This window comes from Amblyomma americanum, chromosome 9 (genome assembly GCF_052857255.1).
Source record: "Amblyomma americanum isolate KBUSLIRL-KWMA chromosome 9, ASM5285725v1, whole genome shotgun sequence".
NCBI classification, from domain to species: Eukaryota; Metazoa; Arthropoda; class Arachnida; order Ixodida; family Ixodidae; genus Amblyomma; species Amblyomma americanum.
In genome coordinates this window covers 145,354,059-145,372,021 of record NC_135505.1, presented here as the reverse complement: position 1 = coordinate 145,372,021, position 17,963 = coordinate 145,354,059, and the positions used below count along the sequence as shown (strand labels likewise).

The following is a 17,963-nucleotide window of genomic DNA, read 5'->3' as shown; positions in this document are numbered from 1 at the left end:
GGTCGGGAACACGAGCATAAAAACGTTCTCCTTTCACTTGAATGCCTGTTCATGGCATGTTTCCCTGGTCTGCGCCATCGGTGTTACACGAAGGATTGAGAGGTTGAAATGGGGAGGGGGAGCGAAGCAATTGCACCTTACCCCGCATACGTTGAGCATGACGTCACTGTGCGCGCCACTCTGAGTGGTTCGAAGACAGTGACGTCATGAGTGACGGCAGTACAACGCAGGCTGCCGACGAGTGCCCGGCACTCAAAATTTTCTTCAAAGTTTCTTAAAAAATAACTGCCGTAAAAGTGCATATATGCTAACACAGTTTCGGGTAAAACCTCCCTAATGAATTTAAATATTCTTGGTAACCGCGTAAACTCTGCTGCCGTGATCAAATCTTCATAGTACCGCTGCCGCCTGCAAAAAAAAAAAGCCATGGCCAGGTTTCAAATTTCAGCACATTCGTGGCCAAAGAATGATGAAAATTGACTCCCATGCGGAGGACATTTCGTCTTTTATTAGAAAGTGCGCGGGAGGACGAATCGTTTACTGCCATGCATAGGCTTGCGTTTACAGTGTGTACCAACAGATTCTCGCAGGAAATAGAAAGAATGCTGAACCGGAAGGTATATACATGCGGTCCTCCTATTGCGCTGAAGCCGCAGACTCAGTCACCCGCGAATACGTTTACAGGAATGGCGGCTCGCGATTCGGCTGGGTTAACGTTCAGGGCTGTCAAATATGAAAGTCGTATGACTAAAATGTTCCAATACCTTCCATTAGATTATCGTATGGGAATATACTAATCACGTTAATCTGCCACTAACCTATCAATTCACCTTAATCCATTTTCTGGAGTGGATCTATACCTTCAATATTTTGAGGCTCCTTTGGAATCATTGAGTGTGTGCCAACTTCTAAATGCAATCGCATTTTCGTCTTCTAGAATTTGGTTTAAAAAGACCTCCGAGCTTTTGGCCGTCTTAGTTTAGACGCCCTGAATTTTGACGATCACAGCGAGGTGGCACTGGGTCTGGTGACGGCACTCCCTCTCGCCAATGGACAGTGTCCGGGCTGGCGACTTCACGTCCCCGCTGACAATGGGATGTCTCTGCTCTGATGACGTCACTGCCCGCCAGCCAATCACGATTTTGCTGGACTACACCGCACGGTCGCCGCTGGTTTTTTTTTTTTTTTTGTTCTGGTGAGACTTGTATGCTATCGCAAAAAAAAAAATGAGCCTACATATACTCCCGAATACGAGAGCAAGGCTTTGGATTCATCATTAAACTGCGCGAAAGAATGGGGACAGAGACAGGAAACACAGACACACACACAGAGCGCAGTGCGTGTTTCTTGTCTCCGTCCCCACTTTTTTGCGCAGTTTAGTCATGAACGAGAAGACCCATCTAGTCCGCCTGAAAACCATTCTTGGAGTTTTATGGTCTTTGCATTGGATTCTAGTGCGGCCCACCTCACTGATAAAAAGAGGGGGAAACGCTGTGAGTCGGTACAACCTGCAGCAAATAAAGAAATTCGTTTATTACTTGAAAGACGTTGGTGTGAAGGCGCAAGTGCTTACTTCGCAAGTGCACTGAGATCTATGAAATGAAACAGAGGCGGAATCCTCTCGATTCCGGACAATTAGGAACTCGAAACACGGACAGCCCGAAAACCTGCTGAAGCAGGACACTGCTGAGCGTCACAGCGGCTACAAGCAGTCTTCAAGCCGGACGCACCCGAACCGCCGTGGCTCTTTACGGCTTCCAGTTGGGGAGGTCTCCGTATTTCCCTTTGCGCAGAGCGCGCTTGAACTCCCTCGCCCACAGCCGAGCCTCTCTGATGCGGGACTCGCCGGCGGCCACAAACTCCCGTTTCTTCCACACCCGGTCGCCAGGGTCGGGAGCGAGGAACGCCATGAGCCTCAGGGCGTAGTCAATGTTCTTGTCAAGGGCCAGTTCGGGGCAGAAGCAGCAGCTGGCCGCACGGCACCAGGGCAGGGACAGGTGCGATGACCGTCCTGCACAGGCAAAGAACTCGCTGACCCGTTTACTGGACTCCGACACCGAGGAGTCCTCGGCGAGGATCTGGCACAGCTGGGTGGTGTCCAGTCCGGTCTGGTCCCGCACGTCGGAGAAGAGTTCCACGATCTCCAAGTGGCCGAACTTTGCCGGCTTCAGGAAGGCCTCCATCAGGAAGTTCATGTCAGCGCTTAAAAATGAAAAAAAGAATAAAATTCAGGGGTCACTTTGGCGATCTGAAGTGCGCGAGGCGAAACCCTTTTTGCGCCAACTTTGGCTGCTTCTTTTAATTTTTAAAGTTTCGTTTTTTATTTCGAATTTCTTTTTGTAATGTTTGAGTTGTCTAATTTTTTAGATTTTTATACTTTCGAATTTTTATATGGTTATTTATATTGTTTTATACTGTTATTTATTTCCAAATAATTGCCGATTAAATCCTCATCACAAAGTACTGACTAATTACAAATTAATAACTAATTACCATTCAGTAATTGCTAAGAGTATATGGCTTAGAGCAATGAAGTGCCAACGCACCGCTCAAGCTTTTATCGAAATGCGAAAGTTAAGCGGGGCTCTGTTCGAGTGAAACACCGACTAAAAATTGGAGGGGACACTTGAGCCCCGCCTCAAGGGTATGGCACAATAGCCTTAGTGGGCTAGTGCTCATATATGCAGAGTTGGCGATTCTCTACCTCACCTTCATAGATGTACCTGGGGAGTCCTCATAACACTCCTGGCGCTGCGGTGCGCCACTGCCCCGCGATTGCAGGTGCTGCCACCGGTGGGCGTTTTGCGACCCAAGTCGCTCTTTCCGAGCGGCCAATCATTAACTTAACTGCCACCTGCCACGGTGGGCAGGCTGCGATGACGCCGCAACGTCACGTGACTGACGTAGGTGAGCCACCTGCATCCCAGGTTGCAATCCTTGGCGACCATTCGTGGATTTTTCGCTTACGGTCAACGACGACACCGACGCCGGATTCTCCGCGGCACGCGTGCTCTACAACGCTATCGCGTTGATAAGGAACGTTCATTACCTGCGTGCTGCATCCATCGCCTTGACGTGGTACATGTACTGGCCGACGGCCAGGAGCATGATGTTGGGCTTGATCACGCCGAGCGCCGAGTGGGCCGAGCGGGTGAGCTCCAGCATGAATCTGCCCCCGGGCCAGGGAATGTCCCCGTCGAACTTGGTCGGCACCGCCGCAGCCAGCGCGCTCTTCATCTGAGTCTCGAAGAATTGCTGCACATTTTTGGCCGGCTTGGCTGCGACTACGGCCAACGCCAGGCTGCAGAATCCGATGATCATGCCTGCTTCGTCCAGGGCCTCTCGGTTGGTGCTGCCCTTTCGGACCAGGTCGGCCATGAACCTGAAGAAGGCCGAGTTCTCCGGCAGTGGCTCGACGTTTTTCGCCTTGCACACGAACATGGCGGGAAGCCTGGCGGCGTTCAAGAGTAAGCCCCTCCGCTGCCACCGGCCCACCGGGCAACCGACCCTGAACAGGTCCGCGAAGAGGGGCGTCCCCGGGTTGGTCGGGGACGGCGTGGCCGCCACGCAGTTGAGCATCAGCTTATCGAAGCCTCGCTGCCAGCCGTTGTTGGCGAACGCCCGTAGCCAGGACGCGTAGAGCGAGCGGCGCTTGGCGTCATCTGGGTATTGCGCGCCCATGAGGACCTCCTGGGCGGCCCTGATGAGCACCGCGTCGCTCCAGTCGCAGTGGAAGGCGCACTGTCGACGACGCTCCGCAGCGATTTCGTCGTCCACCGCCATGAACAACGCGAACGAGCAGGAGAGGTCCCTGACAGCTGCAGCCATGGCGCTGGAAGTTGTTTGTGAAATGCGATGCAGGGGCAAACGGGGGAAAAGCACAGAGACAGAAGCTTCGGGGATGTCTGTCTTCGAAAGTTGGCATTTGCACGTACACAGTTTTGACGTTTGTAAACAAACGTAATGATGATGATACCATACCCAAGGGCATTCTAGCATCAATGCCGCGACGTTACACACACACACACACACACACACACACACACACACACACACACACACACACCCGTATATATATATATATATATATATATATATATATATATTGTAGTGTGGTAATCTTCATCGATATAACCACTGACATGCGTCGCGTGCTGCCGCTCTCAAGGACGAAGAAGTTGTTCGCTGCCTTGCTCTTTCGCCACGCCTGACGCTTCGCTGCGAGTCTCCCCTGAGCGGCTGGAATCATCTGGGTTCACCGAATAAACACACCCCTACAATTGGTGCAGGTGCTGCTGGGTACGTTCCCGTCCACCCTGGAACTAAGAAGCCGCACGTTACCCTCTGCTTCCAGCATGCCGGATGACACTGCCACGACATCGTCGCCCCTCCCAACCACCGTGCTGTGTTCTGGAGCTCTACGGCAGCGTGATCCGTGCTTCTTCAGTGGCACAGCCGACCAGGACGTCGACGATTGGTTGGCGGCATATGAGCGCGTCAGTAGCTACAACAGATGGGACGACGCTATCAAGCTAAGCAATGTAATCTTTTATCTGACTGACGTGGCGAACCTCTGGTTTCGCAACCATGAGGCAGACCTGCCATCTTGGTCTGCATTTAAAAAGAATTTTGCAGAAGTGTTCGGCCGCCCTGCAGTTCGCAAGCTCCGGGCAGAACAACGCTTGCGTGAGCGCACTCAGCAAGTCGATGAGTCGTTCACTAGTTATATAGAGGACATCGTGGACCTATGCAAGCGTGTCGATCCGCTAATGACTGAAGCGGATAAGATCGAGAACATCATGAAAGGCATCTCTGACGACGCGTGCCAAATGCTCTGGGTAAAAAATCCTGCCACGGTGAGTGACGTGATCAAGCTTTGCCAGAGCTACGACGTGCTTCGTAAGAAGCGCGCTTCTACCCGGCGGTCCGGTGTTAGAGACGACGCCATCTCTACACTTGCGCTGGGCGGTTCTACCCCATCAGAGGACAGCCCTTTACTTCAGCAAATCAAAGCCTTCGTTCGAGAAGAGGTCGCCCGCCAGCTATCGCTGGTCCCTCAGTTACAGGATAGTGGCCGCCTTGTTCCTGACATGGCTCCGTCTTTGGCCCCTACCATACGGCGTGCCGTTCAAGATCACATCGCTGACGTTCTTCCTCCCAGCTCCATGCTCCCGCCCAGCCCTGTGCTGCCGCCCAGCCCCGTGCCAGCGCAAGTAACGGCACCACTGACTTACGCCCAAGTTGCGGCCAGGCCGCTCATGCCATCAGCATCTCTTTCATACCAGGCCGCTCCTTCCAACCTTCCTTCGCCTTTGCCTGGGTCTGCATTCCATGTCCCTATTCCAAGGGTACGCCAACGCCCTACGAACCCTTGGCGTACCGCGGACAACCGACCAATCTGCTACTCTTGCGGGCTGCCGGGCCATGTCGCACGCCTTTGCCGCCAACGCCTTCCACCTTCTCGACCTGAACTATGGAACTACTCCTACAATACAGACCAGCCCTCGCCGAGAAATCCGCCCAGTTCCGAATTTGTATCTCGTGACAATCAAACGTACACAGCTCGCCGATCACCTTCCCCTCGTCGCCGTTCCCCGTCCCCACTCCGACGTTCTACCGGCACCGTTGAGGGAAACTAACAGTCGCAGTTCCCGGGGCAAGAACTGCGCTTGGTTCGAACTCTTCAAGTCCTCGGTGTTCTCCCACTAACGTAATTCAAGTGTTTGTCGACGGCGTCGCAGTACTCGCTCTAGTCGACACGGGCGCTGCCGTATCAGTCATCAGTGAAGCTCTTTGCCGTCGTCTTCGTAAGGTGACCACCGCACTTTCCGACTTTTCGCTTCGCACCGCCTCATCACAGCGCATTCATCCCTCAGCGGCGTGCACGGCCCGTGTTCTCATCGAAGACGTCTTATACACCATCGAGTTTATTGTACTGTCTCGCTGCTCACACGACATCATCCTGGGCTACGATTTCCTTTCCACTCATCATGCCGTTATTGACTGCGCCCGCGCGGAAGTTTCCTTTTTACCTCTTTGTGATACCGTCTTGTGTGACGTCCCTACCCGGCCTGCAAAACTCCTCGTCGCCAGTGACACAGACATTCCTCCATTTTCTGCTGCCCTCGTTCCACTCTCCTGTGAAAGCGTTATTAGTTCGACTGTCTTCTTCACACCTTCCGACGCCGCTTCACGCCATCCCTGCCTCCTGCTTCCATTTGCGGTCCTCAAGATCGAAGATGGCCTTAGTGCAATGTACGTCTCAAATCCATTTTCGTGCCCGTCCGTCCTGCTACGCGGCGAGTGTCTCGGTCGTATTGAAGAACTTGATCCCGCGCTTGTAAATACTCTTCCTGCAACGCCTACTTCATTAGACGTTAATGTGCTCAGCTCTTGCGATACAGCGACCGCTTCGACACCACCCGATGTTCTTCAACAAGCTATTGACGCAGATCTCCCACCCGCACAACGCGATCAACTCGCTGCTCTTCTACAGAACTTCACTTCTGCCTTCGACCTTCCTCACACTGCTCTGGGTCGCACGTCTGTCGTTACGCACGCAATCGACACTGGTACAAACGCACCTTTACGACAGCGTCCTTATCGCGTGTCGGCCTCTGAGCGCCAAGTCATTGCTGACAACGTGGATGACATGCTTCGCCGGGGCGTCATACAGCCATCTAACAGTCCATGGGCTTCTCCGGTTGTTTTGGTCACCAAGAAAGATGGTTCCATCCGGTTTTGCGTCGATTACCGTAGGCTTAACAAAATCACGCGCAAAGATGTCTATCCTTTGCCGCGAATCGACGACGCCTTGGACTGTTTACAGGGAGCCGAGTATTTCTCCTCTTTGGATTTGCGCTCCGGCTACTGGCAGGTACCGATGGCTGATAATGACCGCTCGAAAACTGCCTTTATAACACCGGATGGATTATACGAGTTCAACGTTATGCCCTTTGGCCTCTGCAATGCCCCGGCTACTTTCGAGCGCCTGATGGACACTGTTCTTCGTGGACTCAAGTGGCAGACCTGTCTTTGTTATCTGGACGACATCGTAGTTTTTTCTGCCGACTTTTCTTCTCACCTTCTCCGCCTAAAGGATGTCCTCACGTGTCTCGCCGGCGCTGGGCTTCAGTTGAATTTGAAGAAGTGCCACTTTGCCGCTCGAAAACTCACAATTTTAGGCCACGTAGTTTCTAAGGACGGCATTCTTCCCGACCCCACCAAACTTCGCGCAGTTGCAGAGTTCCCGAAGCCAACCTCCCTGAAGCAGCTTCGGAGCTTTATCGGCCTCTGCTCCTACTTTCGACGTTTCATCTTGAACTTCGCCTCTATCATCGCTCCTCTGACCCAGCTCCTTGCCGGCAGCTCCGACCTTTCCGCCTGGACTCCAGCCTGCGATAAAGCCTTTGACACTTTACGCCGCCTTTTGGTTTCGCCGCCCATTCTACGCCACTTTGATCCGGCTGCGCCTACGGAGATCCACACTGATGCCAGCGGTATTGGGCTTGGTGCCGTCCTTACCCAACGTAAGCCTGGTTACAGCGAGTATGTTGTGGCATACGCCAGCCGAACATTGACAAAGGCAGAATCTAATTATTCAGTCACAGAAAGGGAATGTTTGGCCATTATTTGGGCTATCGGAAAATTTCGTCCTTATGTGTATGGTCGACCGTTTTACGTTGTGACCGATCACCACGCTTTGTGCTGGCTTGCCTCTCTGAAAGACCCATCCGGTCGCCTTGCTCGCTGGGCTCTTCGTCTCCAGGAGTTTGACATTCATGTCATTTATCGATCAGGGCTGAAGCATACGGACGCGGATGCTCTTTCCCGCTCGCCATTGCCTAGAGATAATTCGTCTGACCACGTCTGTGCCTACGATATGTCGACTCTTACAACTATCGACATGGCTACCGAGCAGCGGAATGACCCCTGGATCAATGCACTTTTGAATTTTCTCTCAAGTCCTACTCCCGGTCATTCCTCCAAAGCGCTCGTCCGCCAAGCACACCACTTCTCCATTCGTGACGGTCTTCTCTATCGCCGCAATTATTTGCTTGATGGACGGAAGTGGCTTCTAGTCATCCCGCGTCATCTCCGCGCCGACATTTGTGCTGCGTACCATGGTGACCCACAATGTGCTCACGGTGGCGTATTGAAAACCTACACACGCCTACGTCTGCGATTTTACTGGCGTGGAATGTACCGCTTCGTAAGACATTTCGTGCGCGCTTGCGAATCTTGTCAACGCCGAAAAACTCCTCAGAAGTCCTCTGTTTCGTTGCAGCCGTTACCCTGCCCTGCTCGTCCGTTTGACCGCGTTGGCATAGATCTCTATGGCCCTCTTCCGACTACTCCTGCTGGAAACCGGTGGATTATTGTGGCAGTAGACCATCTGACTCGCTACACTGAAACATCACCGTTACCCTCTGCCTCTGCAAGAGACGTTGCTTTGTTCATTCTCAACAACTTGATTCTTCGCCACGGGACTCCGAAGGAACTGCTCAGTGACCGCGGACGCGTTTTCTTGAGCGACGCTCTCGAGGCCCTACTGAAAGAATGTCGCATCATTCATCGCACCGCTACTTCTTACCACCCTCAGACGAATGGCCTGACAGAACGCTTCAACCGTACTCTGAGTGACATGCTGGCCATGTACGTCAACGACGCTCATTCCAACTGGGACCACGTTCTTCCCTTCGTAACCTACGCGTACAACACTGCGATACAGACCACCACTGGATTCTCTCCCTTTTTTCTTCTTTACGGGCGCGAGCCAACCTGCACAATGGACGCGCTTTTTCCCTACCGCCCTGATGTTTCTGAATCGACGCCACTCTCGGACGCCGCCCAGTATGCAGAAGAATGCCGTCAGCTCGCTCGTTCGCTCACAAAGGAAAATCAATGGCAACAAAAACACCATCGTGACACTGGTGAGGCGCCTTCATATACGCCCAACTCCCTGGTGTGGCTCTGGGTTCCTGCCACAACCGCCGGCCTGTCAAAGAAGCTTCTTGCTCGGTATCACGGTCCATACCGAGTGCTTCAAAAAACATCTCCTGTGAACTACGTAGTTGAGCCCGTTACGCCATCTGCGGACTTGCGTCGCCGTGGACGCGAAATAGTTCATGTGGACCGAATCAAGCCCTACTACGATCCGTCTGTCCTTTCGGCACCATGAGTCGCCAGGATGGCTCCTTCTCTGCCCGGGGGGGAAACTGTAGTGTGGTAATCTTCATCGATATAACCACTGACATGCGTCGCGTGCTGCCGCTCTCAAGGACGAAGAAGTTGTTCGCTGCCTTGCTCTTTCGCCACGCCTGACGCTTCGCTGCGAGTCTCCCCTGAGCGGCTGGAATCATCTGGGTTCACCGAATAAACACACCCCTACAATATATATATATATATATATATATATATATATATATATATATATATATATATATATATATATATATATATATATATATATATATATATATATATATATTCGGAGGGGGTGTTAAATCGGACGCATTGTAGCAGCGTTTTTGCAACCCCTATAAATGCTCGTCTGGAATAATGTAGCGCTCTGAGCAGGACTGGTTCCGTGCCTAAACGTCAGTAAACCGTTGTTACATTTTTAAGCGCGTGTCAGCCTACTTGTTGTGGCCTTGTTTCTCCAAGAAAATTCCTCAGTCGATCTCGCGAGAAGACAATTTCATATATTCGATGCAAATCGACGCCTCCGAATATCTCAAGTTAAAGAAGCTGTGCGATGTCAGAGCACGTTAAAGATCCCAAGGTGGTCGAAATTATTCCGGAGCCCTCCACTATACGGCACCTCTTCCTGTATTTCTTCTTTCACTCCCTCCTTTATCCATTCCCTTAAGGCGCGGTTCAGGTGTCTGCCTATATGTGAGACAGACACTGCGCCATTTCCTTTCCCCAAGAACCAATTTTCGTTTTCAAAGGGGCTGTAGACTTCTAAACAAACGGTCAACGTCTTACACATAAACGTAGCACAAGAGTACTCGGACTTCCTGTCGACGAGCACGGCGAAGCTGCAACTTGGATGACTCAAACTTATCCCACTTGGAAACAAACGCTTCATCTCATCAAGCAAACCACTTTTTCATTGTGGGGAGCCGAGAAAACAACACTGCGCACCCTTGTAAACGCACTGATGATTTCCAAGATGCTCTACAACATAAGCTACCTCAATCTTACGAAGAATCAATGGCTCACTCCAAAGCGACTCAACAGAGGGGCAACAAGAGTAATCACTGGTTTTACGAAGTTCACAAACATTGAGAACCTTCACCTACAATCTGAAGTCTCAACTAAATTATGTCGAAGACCGCGCAAAAATGAATATAGCGCAAATTCAACTTTAGATGAAACAGAACCAGGAAGATATATTTTGCGAAGATTAGGATAGATATTGATGGCAAACAAAGATATTATTATCATTATTATTACAAGATTAACCTCCGATTTCCAGTCCTCCATAGGATGATGTGGTGGCGGTCGATCATAGGCCTGTCAAGGTAAATGTTGGACCGACACAAAAAGCCAGGAGACAGCGAGCTGCAACCCAACACTTGAAAGAACTGGACTGCGCTCCAGGCGGAACCATTCATATTTACAGGCATGCAACCAAGAAGGACAACAAAACCACAGTACCACGGTACTGCCTCGAGACCGGCACCACCAAGTGCTGCTTCTCACAAAAAAAAAAAAACCTTCCACACGCGAAGCGGAGTTGAAGGCAATAGTTTACGCTGTAGAAAAAGCTACCAGCACTGTTAACGAGGCCGGGCGTGAACGTGTTTTCATCGACACCCAAGAAGCCATACGAACGTGCAGCTCCCACCACAGCTGTATCCGACCGGCTAAGCGATTCAAAACCCTCGACAGTAACCTTCAACCCAGAGGGATTACTTTAACCTTTGGATGGGTACCTGGACATCAGGGAACTCTTGGCAACGAGGTCGCACATGAAGTAGCAAGAGAGCTCCTTTTAACGCAACAGCGTCAAGGGCCCCGTGTCGGAGTGAAGGCGGTGTCGTCAGCGTCTTTGGCCGTGAGAGAGAAATGGCGCATCTCGGTGGACACCTGAACCGCGCCGTAAGGGAAGGGTTTTTCCTTCCCCTACGGCGCGGTACGGGTGTCCAGCGAGAATTGTGACAGGCGTCATTTCCCTTCCTTAAACGCAATTGTTCATTTCAATATCATTTCCTTACGGCCCGGTTCAGGTGTCCACCAGGATATGTTGAGACAGGCGTCCTTTCGTCAAATTGTCCAACGGGCCACGCGTCGCGCCGAACGGGCGATGGCGTTCCGTGTACCCCTCGGCAACAGTGCGACAAGCTGTCGCGTCTCACTCTTAAAGACGAAGCTTAATTGTTCTACAATTTTTTCTTTTCTTTTTGCCAATAAGCATATTCCGCACCAGCGCGTATACCAGGCATTAACCTATTAAAGCTGAAGCATCAAACCCTTGGAGCTAAGTGTCTTCTCCAGTTTTTGCCCATGACTGTACACCGACGTTGTATAGCGCAGACTGTCCGGCCGGTTGGCAAGCGATCATTGCGAGCAAAACATTTGCCCAACAGCGAAAGAAGGACAAAGGAGATCCCTCCCCTCCATTCATGCTAGCAGAGGTCTCGTCAAAAATACCTCAGTACTCCACCGCCATCGACCCCCCCCCCCCCCCCCCCCCCCCCAAAAGAAACCTCGGCTACGTGCGACGCTGTTTTTTTTTCTCATCAGCACAGAAAAAAATTATAAGACCACTGTGGCACCCGCATTGGAGGAATCATTGCCACCTCCTCGCCCCTCTTTGCCTAGATTAATCAAGTTCCATCACTGCCCATTTTGAGTTTTAAAATTTGGCGTCACTTTAGCTCCGGCCCCGCCCAGTTTTTGGCCGTTTGTGGCTCTAATTAACTAAATACCGCACATGCACCTCATGATTGAACCTGCGAGATTTTTTGAGGTTATATCTAATGCAACCACTCTTTTATATAACGCAGTTCGAACGTTATCGAGATGATCACGGAACCGCAAACATAGCCATACTATGCTTACGCATTAATATATCGACTCTGATCATTAGTTTGGCAGCTTTGGCTCTTCGGTTAGACCTCTCTGCTTACGAAGATCATGAAGAACCGCGAGTGTCCCCTCGGCACGGCCGAGCCCGCGAAAGGCGCCCAGCGAGCTCAGGCCGCAACACGAGACACTCCGGAAGCCTCGGAGTCGGCGCGAGAGAAAAGAACGTCAACGCGCAGACTGAGCGGATATCCCACGTGATCGTCACAAAACGCGGGCTGCGGTGAACGCGGCCAACCGTGGGAACACAGGAAAGAACGTAGAGAGCGGCCCAGTCAATGCATCTGAAACAGCCGAGTTCGTACACGAACGCGCTCTTCCTAGAGTTCAGCAGAGGTTCTTTGATGAAACCTGAACGAAACTGTTTTAAGGCTTAAGCCTGTCTTCGCTCATTAGTGGCGTGTAGACGGAAGTTGTCCGCACGAACTGTCAATCAACAGTTTATAAGCAGCGTAATGTAATGAAACAAAAAATTAAATGTAAAACGTATAAACAAAAACAAAATAAAATAAAAATGAAAACACAAAAGAAACAAACATAAGACAAAAACAAAGAAATATAAAGAAAATTAAAATATAAAATGGGGGAGAAACAGAGGACAGGGAAAGGCTTTCGCATTTCCTCTCATAAGCAGACTTAAAGTGCCAACATGTAATTTTTTTTCGCCCTCTTCAACCAGTGTGCACTTACACTGCAAACGTTTTGCACTCTTTTTTTAGCTCGATCCACTCAATCGCTTAATTGGTCCATCGCCTCCGGCAATGCCATACTTTGAATTATTTCGCAGAAAGTAGGAAATACCACGCTAGAAAGCACTGTTCGACACCATGTGTCACATCTGTGTGAAGTTTCGGCGTGAACGAGCCAGTGCTCCGACGGTGACAAGCACTAATCCATTTCTCTCTGAGCGACACATCAACCAGGAAGTAACAAAATCGCAGACACATCACGTGCAACGATACAGTGACATAAACCGTCTCTCGTTTCATCAACCTGCCGCAGTGGCACATACCATACCATACCGTACCATGTTCTTACCTCACGGCGCATTTCAGATTGTGAGCCACCATGGCGTAAACAAGGAGAACATGGTATGGTAAGGCATGACACGAAAATAACTAAAGCATTTCCCGTAAAAACGCCATACGCACACGTACAGTACGTGTTCAGCACGTCAGAATCATAATGCATAAGTCACGAATATGTCGGCAAGAAAAAAAAAGCGTTTCAAGGAAGCAGCACCAGCACTGACCAAAACCCAACATGACCGCAGTAACACCGTGCGTCAGCAGTCTCACAACAGCGGTCATCAATAACAAAGGGAATTAACGCCAACTGGCTAGGCACGCGGGATACAAGAGACGCCGTTGTGGAGGTGTCCGGATTATTTTAGTCCACCTGGAGCTGACAGACAGGTCTTCACAGGCGCCTTTTGCGGTTCGCCTCTGTCACATGCTGCCGCCGCAGCCCGTATCTCCGGCCAGTCGCCGAGCGCACACAGCGGCAGGGCCAAAACTTTAAAACACTGCTAGAAAGCACGTATACCGTATGCGACGACTCGATATTAAGCTAATCTCTTTAGCTTAAACCTTTCGAGCTTCTCGCGTCTAATTAGCGCCATGGAATTTTCTTTCGCTCAGGGCGGTAAATCGGAAACCAGCAACTAGAAACGCATAATCGACGCGCCCTGATCAATGACAGCGTTTCCTCGGCATGCTGTCGTAGCGAAAACAACCATGCAACTCATTATGCGAGTAGTGAAAGTACGAGAAATATAACGGACAATCGTGCGAGACGCTCATTTCCGTTGCACGTGTGAATTCACTGCGATACACAGAGACGCCATAGACGCAAGCATTCACCGTAGAAAGCAGGCTTCACGACCGCGCTTCCAATTTTTCTCAAATGCCTTTTTGTGTTATTGGTATCCGCACAGTTTCAACATGGCCCATGTTTTCTGCTCAATAATTGTCTGCGAACAGCGTATATTGACTACGAGGAAAATATTGGAAAAAACGAATGGCTTGCAGCGCGACTCGAAATCCTTTGTTCATCAGTTGGCGGTTACGCAGATTGCGCGCGGCGCCTTTCAAAGAAAAGTCAAAATATCACGGCATGCAAGAGGAAGCCATATTGCCATGAGGTTGTTGACAACACACTTACCAGCTAGAAGGTTAATCCTGAAGCGACGGACGAGTGCAAGGGCTTGCAATAACAACTTTCGAGCGGAGGAAACCGCTGCTGAGAGCTACGAACACGTGTGTCGCAGTGGGTTATGTGTCTATGAGTGGAGCACTGGAGAGACGGCTGATGTGAGGCGACCAGCGATTGGTCAGATTGGTCGGCCAGTGGGTTTTGTTTTCGTAACAACTTGACAGATGGCGCAACTTCAGCTTCAGCGGCGTATATGACGCGTGTGTTCTTTCGCCTCGCAAAAAATGCGCACACTGGCCCACACGTTCCAAAGTACTGTCGCATCAGCATCGTCATCGACTTAGATCAGTGGTTGTGGCCGACGTTGGGTTGGTTGGATCTCCATGAGGTCGCCTGTCGTGTTGCCGTGTCCGGACGATGCGTAGATTACGATTGAGGTAGCCCTAGCTATTCGGGCGAGTTGGTGATACATATTCAAAAATAACAGCGCGAAAAACGGAGACGGACAAAACACAATACAAAACACAAGACAAGCGCCTTCGTGTGTTTTTCTACCCTTCGTCTACGTTTTTCGCGCTGTTATTTTTTAAAAAGCTACCCTTCCCGTGTTTTCGATCACGGTGCATGAAATGTTGCGCACATGGTTTCTTGGAAGCCTTTGTTAGTACTATCACGATGAAAAGGGGTACTATCTTATTCCTATCCAAAATCTTGCCAAACTTTGTGAATGCCCGGAATTTTGCAGGAGCTGCGAAATGTTACGCGTAAACATATCGACCTCTGAGTTCTGACTAACCGTTGCGTCGGTTTCTGTACATAGCCGCTATTTTCAAACGCTTATGATACGCATACGAATTCCCAATCGGCTCACCATGAAATCGTGCCGAAGTACAAGCTTCGTTGAACCACAGAGTGATTGTTCGGAACTGGCGTTCGCTTGTGTGCATGGATGCGTCCGTAAACGTATAGTGCTGAACGAGCTGCAGCGCTGCAGGCGCGCTTAGGTGCGCATCTCGAATTCCGATTCAGTGCGGAGAGGGGGGGGGGGGGGGGGGGGGTTGCATACCGGCGTGGGTATCAGCAGGTATCAGGTTAGGTCGCGGTGAGAAGGGTGGAATGAAGGGTGCGCTAATGAAACTGAGCCGGACTGTCTCGTTCGTAGCTGTGCTGGTTGTTGCTGCGTATGCGCTTCTAGCGTCAGACGGTCGCTTGCCTGGTCGCCTGGACATTTCGGTCTTAAGGAAGAAAGGCGCTACGGCTATTGCCTATGCGACAGCTACCTCGTTTCTGCACGAGTATCATGACACGCGTGGTTTATTGTTTAACAATACTGACACTCACTCTCGGGCTCTTGCAAGGGTGCGCAAATGTGCTGACACCAGCACAACTGGTAAGAAGGCGCGATCTTCGAAATCATGGATCAAAAAAGCATACAACACTAAAAAAATCAGCCTCTCAGATGGGATTCGAACAAGAATAAGGCAAATGAAAAGACTGATGTGCGAAAAACAGAGCTTATGACAGCAATTATTTACAAAAAACGACTTTTCTTGATAGAAACAATTATAGACATTGTTAACAAGCATATCAAGCGTCACATCATTCAAAAATTGCCTGTGCAGATTATTTCATAATTATATGAAACACAACGACGGGTTTGACACGCCTGACGAGTTTTGTTGGCGTTAATCCCGTCTCGGCGAAGAAACTGGGCTGTGTTTGTGCGGCGAATTGGCGGAGCCGGGCTGTATGCGGCGGCAGTAAGGCGTCTGGCACTGGTGCAGCGACCAGACAACTGCTGCAGGATACAATTCAAGAACGAAGCAGCTTCTGCCCGTCGAAGGACCCCCTTCCAGCCAATGACGTCGGACGATTCTCATGGGCCTGCTATAGCGTAACAATGCAGGGAGTAGCAGATGAAAGGGGATAGCCCTCTCCTTCCATGGTCATGTATAGTCTCCTTCCTGCATTGTCACGCTAGCTGACGTCATTGGCTTTAAGCGGGACCTCTGTCGGAGAAAGGACGCTTCATTCTTGAGTTTTACCCGACATTAGTGCGACTTCGACTTCTCCTGCCACTTGAATTTGGTCAACGACGAGAAAAAAAGTGGGCAAATGTTCTGAGTCGACGTGCGGATTATCTCGTTTGCGTTGAAATTAGTGTCCCTGAAAGTCTGGAATTGTCGATTACGGTGCTGGGATGTCAGCCATGGGTAATGAATACAGCTGAACCTCGTTATAACGAAACTGAAGGCGCCTGACGATTACTTCGTTATATCCGTAGCTTCGTTATAGCCCGTGTTGACCGAGCTTTCAACCGGAATCGTCATTCCTTCGTTATATTCATTATTTCGTTATAAACCGTTCCGTTACAACTTATAACGAGGTTCGACTTATATACATTTTACGCAGACATGCGTTACGCAGGTTCGCTGCCCTCTATGCTTGTCTACTGCTGCATTCTATGACAAAGCTCTTTCTCTGGAGCAATGAAGTTTGTTGCTCAGTGAGGTGAGAGACCTTCACCACGGAGTGACATCATACCGCTGCTTCCACGTGCGAACTCAAGCGCTGGTCGTTGCGTCAGGAGTCGGAGGCGCCATGAACACCGTGCTTTATTCACCATACAGGTACATGCTTTTTGAGGAAAGGAAATGGCGCAGTAATAGCCTCACATCTTGGTGGACACCGGAAGGGAAGGGATAAAGGAGGGACTGAAAGAAGAAAGAGGTGCCGTAGTGGAGGTCTCTGGCATAATTTCGCCCACCAGGGGATCTTTAACGTGCAGTGACATCGCACAGCACGCGGGTGCCTTAGCGTTTTTACTCCATAAAAACGCAGCCGCCGCTTTAACCGTTTTCATTCCACAGCTCAACGCGTGACGTCACAATCCTCTCGACCAATCCTGAATAGGTGTGGCATCGCGCACGGATTTTCCACCTAATGTCCGCTCTAACGCTGTCGCGTCAAAAGGTTTATGGTTCATGGGGTTTTAACGTCCCAAAGCGACTCAGGCTATGAGGGACGCCGTAGTGGAGGGCTCTGGAAATTTCGACCACCTGGGGTTCGTTCCACGTGCACTGACACCGCAAACCAACCTGCCTTTTTCACAGCATCACTAGTTGCAACCCTCTCTGCAAGGTTCGCCGTATATACCCTTGCGCAGAGAGCGCTTAAAGTTCCTGGCCCACAGTCGAGCCTGCTTGGTGCGCGGCCCGGACGCATCCGCAAGCTCCTTCCTCTGCCAGCGGTGGTCGTTGGGGTCCGGTGCCAGAAACGCCATCAGCCTCATGGCGTAGTCCACGTTCTGGTCAAAGTCGAGGTCCGCGAAGAAGTAGTAGTTGGACGAGCGGCACCAGGGCCTGGTCCTCTGCGTCGGCCTCTCCGCTCCTTCGACGAAGACGTCGACGCGGCCGCAAGTCTTCGAGACGGTCTCGTTGTCGCACTCCCTGAGGATGCTGTTGAGCTTCGCAGCGGTGAGTCCGGTCTGCTGCTGCACTTTGTAGAGAAGCTCGACTACCTCGAGGTTGCCGAACTTTGCAGGCGTCAGGAAGGCTTCCTCAAGGAATCTCAGGTCAGCTCTGGAAGACGTAATGCGGAAGAGGCCCCCTCAGACAGGTGATCAAAGGATAAACCTTGAATCATATATTCCAAATGCCGCAAGATATTTACTTCTGTCTCTTGCGGCAAGATTCTCAACTATCGTTTCTCCT

The 17,963-nt window shown here is 50.7% G+C and overlaps 1 protein-coding gene across 1 annotated transcript; it reads right to left on the bottom strand.

Moving 5' to 3' along the window:
* Positions 1 to 1,534: 1,534 nt before the first annotated feature.
* On the bottom strand, positions 1,535 to 14,449 carry LOC144104744 (uncharacterized). Its single transcript, XM_077637913.1, has 3 exons — positions 14,260 to 14,449; positions 3,050 to 3,832; positions 1,535 to 2,202 (listed from the first exon to the last, which is right to left on the bottom strand). Exons 2-3 carry the CDS (start codon positions 3,826 to 3,828, stop codon positions 1,749 to 1,751), a joined length of 1,233 nt encoding a protein of 410 aa, XP_077494039.1. The 5' UTR covers positions 3,829 to 3,832; positions 14,260 to 14,449; the 3' UTR covers positions 1,535 to 1,748.
* Between the last annotated feature and the right edge of the window lie 3,514 nt (positions 14,450 to 17,963).